The following is a 7,182-nucleotide window of genomic DNA, read 5'->3' on the forward strand; positions in this document are numbered from 1 at the left end:
ACCTAACGCATGGCCCCGCCCCCTGCGCGAGGCGCCGGTCCCGGCGGGGTGGCGCGCCCCCTGGCGGCGCGCGCGGGGAGCGGCGGTGCCGGTGCCCCCGGTGCTCCCGGCGCGGGCAGCGGCCGCCGCATCCCGGCTCCAGGCCTGCCCGTCTGCCGCGGCGGGCTGCGAGGAACGGCCGAGCGCGCCCCGGCGGCAGGCCGCGGTGCAGCCGCGCGGTGCAGCCCAGGAACGGCTTTGATCGTTCCCGCGGCCCGGCGCTCCGCAGGGTCACCCCGGGCTCAGCCCACCGGAGCCCGGTGCGCTTCCGGGGCGGCCGAGGGGCTTCCTGCGGTGGGCGTGCGGCCGCGGTGTTGCTGCCAGTGCTGATCCGGGCCCGGCCCGGCCCGACGCTCCGCCGGGATGATCAACGCCATCCTGGTGTTCAACAACCACGGGAAGCCGCGGCTCGTCCGCTTCTACCAGCACCTGGTGCGCCACCGGGGCCGCACCGGGCCGGTCCGCCGCCGGGGCTGCGGGGCGGGGGCCTGAGCCCGCTGCGGGAGCGGGAGCGGTGCAGGGCGGAGGCGCCGGGGGCTCCAGGGGCTGGGGGTGTCCGGGGGCAGGGGCGGTCGCTGCGGCACCTGCCGCTGCCCCGGGCGCGTCCTTCAGGATGGTCCCACGGGTGGCACCGGGACTGGCCGGTCCCCCGGAGCCGCGGGTCCCAGGGGTGCGCAGCCACGGTGTCCTCCCGGCAGGCAGAAGAGGTGCAGCAGCAGATCATCCGTGACACCTTCCACCTGGTGCTGAAGCGGGATGACCACATCTGCAACTTCCTGGAGTGCGGCAGGTAGCGGCCGGGGGGCCGTGCCGGGCTGGCCCTGCGCCCTGCCGGGCTGTGCCCGGAGCCCTCAGCCGTGCCCGTGTCCCCACAGCCTGTTCGGCGGCTCGGACTACAAGCTGATCTACCGCCACTACGCCACGCTGTACTTCGTGTTCTGCGTGGACTCCTCGGAGAGCGAGCTGGGCATCCTGGACCTCATCCAGGTGCGTCCCTGCGGGGCCCAGCTGCCCTGGCAGCACTCAGGGGCGTTCCGTGCCCGTGCCAGCCCTGTGCCAGCCCTTCTGAAAGGCCTGAGGAGCCCTCGGGGCCGTGATGGGGAGGGGGCCACACGTACTCCCTGAGCTGCTACGTGCCTTCTTCACCTGGGAGCAGCAGGGAAGGCATCTGAAGGAATGTCTTTTAAAAATACAAGCATAGAATCATTTAGGGTGGAAAGACCCCTCGAGAGCACTAAGTCCAACCATTAATCCTAGGATTCTGGAATCCCAGATTGGAAGGGTTTTCAGGGATTGTCTGGTCCAGCCTTTCTTGGCAAAGCATGGCCTAGGCAATTCCCAACACCCTGGCATGTGGAAAATATCCAGTGTTGGGGAATCCCTCACTTCCTCATGGACATTATTCAATGGCTGTTTCTTTGGAAAAAACTTTCCTCTTGAGCCTTATTGGAGTCTCCCCAAGAGGAACTTGTACCCATCATTCTGTGTCTTTCCATGTGACTCCGTGCATGAAAGGAGTTTCCAGCTGTGTAGCCACCCTTTAAACACCAGGATGTGGGAAGAAGTTCCCCCTGAGCCTCCTTTTCTCCAGGCTGAGCCCCTTCCCAGCTCCCTCAGCCTCTCCTGGGGCTCCATTCCCTTCCCAGCTCCGTTCCCTGCCCTGGACACGCTCCAGCCCCTCCAGGTCTCTGGTGTTAGGAGGGGCTCAGAGCTGTCCCAGCAGTGGAGTGCCAGCACAGGGGACAGGCACTGCCCTGGGCCTGTGCCACGCTGGGGCTGACACAAGCCAGGTGCCATTGGCCTCTCGCTCACCTGGACACACCTGGGCCCATGTTCAGCCACAGTCCCCAGCATGCCTAGGTCCTTCTCCAGCTTCCCAGCCACTCTGTCCCGTGCCTGGAGTGCTCCACGGGGTTGGTGTGACCATGTTGCCTGCTCTCTGTCTGCTGCCCAGGTGTTTGTGGAGACGCTGGACAAGTGCTTTGAGAATGTCTGTGAACTGGACCTCATCTTCCACATGGACAAGGTGGGTGCTGGGCTCGGGGCTGCTCCAGAGCCTGCATTTCTTGGGCTGGGGCTGCCCAGGAGAGTGTGGGGATGGCAGGGGTCACTCTGGGGGGGACTGAGGTCCTGTATGGGAAGCTCTCAGCTGTGTTCTTTGAAAGGCACTCACATCATGCCCTCCCAAGGAGAGACCCCAGTGCTGGGCTGCTCCGAGCCTGGGGCAGCCGTGCCCAGCCCTGGGACTGCCAAGTGACACATCTGTGCCCCACAGGCAGCGCTGCTGCTGCAGCTGGGCAGACTCTGGCCTGGCGCTGGGGCGTTCTGCTCTGCTCCAGGCCGTGGCACCTCGTGGGAGTTAACATTTTACTACAGCTGCCGGGAAAAAACGGGAAGGAACAATGGGAGTGTTTGGAATTCAAAGTGCTGGGTAAACTTGGTTTGAGCCGCAGCCTGTAATGTTTCCTCTTGAGCCGGATGGAGATCCTGGGTGGGAACCGTCCTCCTTGATCATGCCCTGGGTCACAAGGCTGGAGATAGCTGGGAATAGGTAGCTAGGAATAGGCTTGGAGCACGGAGAGGCTTGGCTCAGGGTGCTGGGCTTGATCAAGATTTTCTTGCTTTGCTGTAGATAAAAACATATCAACAAAAAAGAGCACTGGGGGAAAAAAAAAAGTGTAAAATGCTCCCTTTCCGTTCGTGATTCCAGCTGGGGAGCTGGCAGGGAGGGGGAGTGAGCAGGTCTGGGGAGTCTCTACGTTACCAGCTGCTGAGGTCAGGCTTTGGTTTCACCATTTGCCCTACTGCAAACTTTCCAAAATGCCACAACATAATCTTCTTGTCAGCAAAAGTGTTTATCAAAGGAGGAAGGAGGGCCGAGCAGCTGTGGGAGAAGTGTTGGCAGCTGCCCAGGTCACCTCTGCCCACAGCTGGGGGAGGATATGCTCGTGGGTACTGACTGTGGGAGGGGCAGGACCCAGCAGCTTTTCACTCAGCCTTGCTCTCAGCTTTACATGAGCTTTGCATGTAAAACACTGAGCCCCACGGCCAGCCCGCAGCCCTCGGGCAGGGCACCTCACACCTTTGCCAGCAGCAGTGGGGCCACCCTTCCTCTGACCTCTCCTGCCAGAAGAACATTCTCAGGAGATGGGAATTGGGGGTTTCTGGTAGTGGAGACCCCAGCTCGGTCACCCAGGCTCTGCCAGCCCTTCCCATCCAATGCTCCTGCTGCTTCCCAGCTTTGACTCAACTCCTGGCCGTTATCAGTTGGTCCTCCGGTCTCTTTCTATATTTGGCACATGTTTATTTCTCAGATGTGCTCATGTTCCTGTGCTTCCCGGAGTTGGGTTGCAGAGGGACAGTGTTTGGGGGGCTGGGAATGTGCTGCTGTGTCCTGCTGGGCCCGGGCTGTCCCCCTGGGATGCCCAGGCAGGGCCATGAGTGTGTCCCCAGACAGGGGACATGTGAATGTCTCCCTGGGCAGGGGGTGGCAGGGTTCAGATGCAACTTTGGCTGCATTCTGCAATTTTTCTTTTTGCCTTAAGTTCCACCTTGCACTGCCTGTAGCACAGGGCCATGGGACGGGAGCTGTGGCAGGCCTGGGGTCCTGCTCCTGCCATGTGCCAATGGAGGGGGACATTGGTCAGGCACCAGTGACACCAGTGCTTGTAGCTATCGGTGCTGGGAGCCCCAGCCCAGAGCTGCAGGGATGCCCTGTCCCAAGGGGGGCTCAGGGTGGGCTATGCCCAGCTCTCAGCTGTGCTTTCCACCTTGGAGGGGAGTGTGAGCTGCACTCAGCAGCTGCGGGGTCCCAGAGGGGACACAGATTCCTCAGGAAGTGCTGTGCTTTGGCTTGGAAAACAAAACTTGCTCAAGATTTCTGCCCTGTTGGTTTGGAGCCAGCTTGGGCCGAAGCCAGATGTTGAAGGAACGTTTCCTGATGCTCCCATATCCTTTTAGGCTGCGGGAGCCACTTGCTCCAGCTGCTTCAGCATGCACTGGGACTGGGCTGTGGGATGGGGGTCCCAGGAGCTGCCTGGGGCTCACCCTGTGCCCTGCTGGTCCCACACACCTGCTGCTGCAGGCACTGTGGGAGTGTGACAGACCTGCGGGAGCCCTGGGCTGGGTCACAGAGCTGGGACTGCCCCTCAGAGCACGTTTTCTCGTGTTCTTTATTCTCCCCAGGATTGTCCTGATGGTGTTAGTCACAAGGTGTTTACTAGTGCAGCCTGGCTCTGTGAAACCATAAAACAATCTCGTTACCCAACTGTGCTCCTGTGTAGCCTCTTTCACGGAACTAACTGGGTCCCATAAATCCATTATCTGTGCTGGGTGCTCATTGGGAACTGCTGACTCTGCAGACAATGCTGAGCTGAGCCTGCTGAGGTGCAGGAGCTGAAGGGGGTTGTAGCCACCAGCACAGCCTGGCTGCCGCCTCGGGGCTGGTTGCAATTTCTGGGGTTGCAACTCAGCAATGTTCCTTTCCCTGCTCTGGCTGTGTGATTGCACTGGCCCTGCCTGCCTGTTCATCCGTGAACTCGAGGGATGCCAGGAAAGGAGCAGACTGCCTTGGCAGCTCTGTGCTTTTTCTGGGCCTGTGTCACAGTCCCAGCCTTCCTCAGAGACAGCAGAGAGGCCAGGCTCTGGCCTGGCTCTCTGAGGAGAAGGAGCTTCTGGGGAGAAGTGTCCTCCCAGTGAGGACCCTGCTGCCTGCTGGGGTCATCTCTAGGACACACTCCTGCTGTACCCTGGCTCCTGGCCAGGGAGGGACCAGCCATGTGTCAGGGGTTGCACAGGGGCTGCCATGGGCCCGGTGGGCGTGTGTCATCTCCAGAGGGGTACAGGTGGTAAGTGGAGCTGTGGGGCTCCCCTTGGCCACCCTTTCGCTCTCCAGGCAGCTCAGAAGGGGACAGGGGGAGGTCTGTGTCCCTTGGGGAGATGCTGGCCCCTGACATGCTCCCAGGAGCGGGCCCTCAGCCTTCTGTTCCCTCCGTCCCTCCCTGGCAGGTCCACCACATCCTGCAGGAGATGGTGATCGGCGGGATGGTGCTGGAGACCAACATGAACGAGATTGTGGCGCAGGTGGAGGCGCAGGGCAAGCTGGAGAAGGCAGAGGTGAGCGGTGACACTGCCGCTCTGCCCCGCCGGAGCTGACAGACCCCGGGCTGCGAGGGGGTGGCCCACGGGGACGGGGGTGGGAGTGGGGGGATACCCAGGGTACTCCCAGTGTCTGCCTCCCTGAGCCCTCGGGATGGGCTGGGGGCATCCCTGCCCAGTGGTGCTCGTCAGGAGTGCAGGGAGCTGCTGGAAGTGGTTCTTTTGTCGAGGTTAATGACCCCAGGCCATTAAAGGTTTATCGTGAAGATGCTGTGGAGGGGCTGTGGGGTGGGGCCGGTGGTCACGGTCCCTCTGTCCCCAGGGAGGCCTCTCAGCTGCTCCTTCCCGTGCTGTGTCGGCCGTGAAGAACATCAACCTGCCCGAGATCCCCCGCAACATCAACATCGGGGACATCAACATCAAAGTGCCCAATCTGTCACAGTTCATGTGAGCAGCCCGTGCTGGGGGGCTGCCTGCTAGGCAGAGCTGGGGTCCCGGCTCCTCCCGGGGCTCTGCCCGTGTGGCACACAGGGGCTGATGGTGGCCGAGGGCAGGGAGCAGTGACAGGGCTCAGAGAATGAGGGGGGGTCCCTCCCTCTGGGGGGGTCCCTCCCTCTGGAGCTGGGCTCAGTTCTGCTCCCTGGTCCCCCAGCAAGGAGGCTGCTCTTCCTTCCCTTCCCTCCCTGCAGTCTCTCCTCGCTGTGGGGAAGAGTTGGCTCCTGCCTCTCCTGGGATTCTTGGGATTCCCAGAGGTGAAAGTGTGCCTGTAGTGACGGCTCTGTCAGGAGCTGAAGGCTGTCTCCTCCATCCTCCCAGCCATGGCTGTCCCCTGCCCTGGTCCTGCTCTCTGTGATGGGCCCCAGCTGGGTGGGGGTCACTCATGGGAGCTGCTGTGTGCCCTGGGGGCAGCGTGAGGGGGACATGCTGGAGCGGGGATGTGGCAGCAAGAGGGATGGGAGCTGAGTGACCAGGGGGGCTTGCAGGGTCAGGCCAGGCTGGGGCTGCTGGAGTGTGTCCCTGTGTCCCAATAAACTGCCCCTGAACCCGTGTTTGTGTCTGCTGTGGGTGCTGCTGGACGGGGAGGGTGCCAGGGGCTCTGTGCAGCTCTCCTGGCGTGGCTGCAGCCCGGGGGGGCTTTTGGCTGGTGGAGGCCCAGGGGATGGGAAAGGGGGCCCCAGATGCCCCAGGGGGGGCAGGGAGCTTAGGACAGGGTCCCTGGCTGCACGCTCTGCTCTCAGAGCAGGTGTGGGGAGGGTGATGGCCCTGCTCAGGCTGTGATGGTGTCCCTGCTTTGGGCCTTTGGTGGCAGGTCACTCCTTGCCAGTTCCTGCCCTCTGCCTAGAGCATCCTCTGCAGGGACCCGTGAGCTCTGACAGCTCTGTGGGTGTGTGGGATCTGTGGGGCTGGGGTCCTCTGAGGCCGGGGAGGAGCAGGGCTGGTCCTGGGGGTCACAGTGACCCTGATGGGCTCTGTCAGCCGTGTACCCCACGCCCCTGGCTCCGCCGCGGCTCCATCTGGCCACCAGCCCCTGGGCTGGCCAGGGGCCCTTCCTCTGCTCCCCAGCTGTGCTCCGGGTTCTGCCTCCACTTCCCCTGGCAGGGAAACCGTGACTCTGCCTGGAAGGAATTTCCCCTCCCTGCAGCTTAACCCTTCCCCAGCTGGCCACTAGCCACACCAGTGCTCCTGGAGGTCAAGGAGCTGGGCTACCTGCTGTGTCCTCTTCTCCACTGGCTCTCCTATTCCTCCTCCTCCTCGTCCTCGTCCTCTTGTAGGTGCCGGCGAAGCGTGCAGGTGAGCCATCGTGCCGGTGCCATGTCCTGGGGCTGGGACAGTCGGAGGGGAACGCTCCGGCTCACCTCATGGCGAGCTGCCCTGCGCCAGGCCGGGCCACGGGGCTCGGCTGCCGCGGGCAGCGCCCGCGTCCGGCCCCAGCCACGGCATCCCCAGCCGCTGACAGGGCCGGGGCCGGCCACACGTGCTCCCTGCGCCGTGCCCGAGGCGGCTCTGCCCCCGGCCCCGGCCCCGGCCCCGGCCCCGGCCCCGGCC

The 7,182-nt window shown here is 63.3% G+C and overlaps 2 protein-coding genes across 2 annotated transcripts in view; both read left to right on the forward strand.

The window, feature by feature from the left end:
* The first annotated feature begins 61 nt into the window (after positions 1-61).
* Positions 62-6,185, forward strand: LOC121352264 (AP-3 complex subunit sigma-2). The gene is made up of 6 exons (XM_041465056.1): positions 62-471; positions 738-829; positions 915-1,026; positions 1,994-2,065; positions 5,047-5,154; positions 5,459-6,185. The coding sequence occupies exons 1-6, from the start codon at positions 403-405 to the stop codon at positions 5,585-5,587; spliced, it is 582 nt and encodes a 193-aa protein (XP_041320990.1). The 5' UTR covers positions 62-402; the 3' UTR covers positions 5,588-6,185.
* Positions 6,186-6,810: 625 nt separating this feature from the next.
* The window catches only part of LOC121352265 (alanyl aminopeptidase, membrane), a 9,983-nt gene continuing 9,611 nt past the window's right edge, over positions 6,811-7,182 (forward strand). Inside the window, exon 1 of the mRNA XM_041465064.1 lies at positions 6,811-6,927. The gene's annotated coding sequence lies outside the window, so the exon portion shown is untranslated. The remainder of the gene's footprint in view (positions 6,928-7,182) is intronic.

This window comes from Pyrgilauda ruficollis, unplaced genomic scaffold (genome assembly GCF_017590135.1).
Source record: "Pyrgilauda ruficollis isolate IOZ18807 unplaced genomic scaffold, ASM1759013v1 scaffold186, whole genome shotgun sequence".
NCBI lineage: Eukaryota > Metazoa > Chordata > Aves > Passeriformes > Passeridae > Pyrgilauda > Pyrgilauda ruficollis.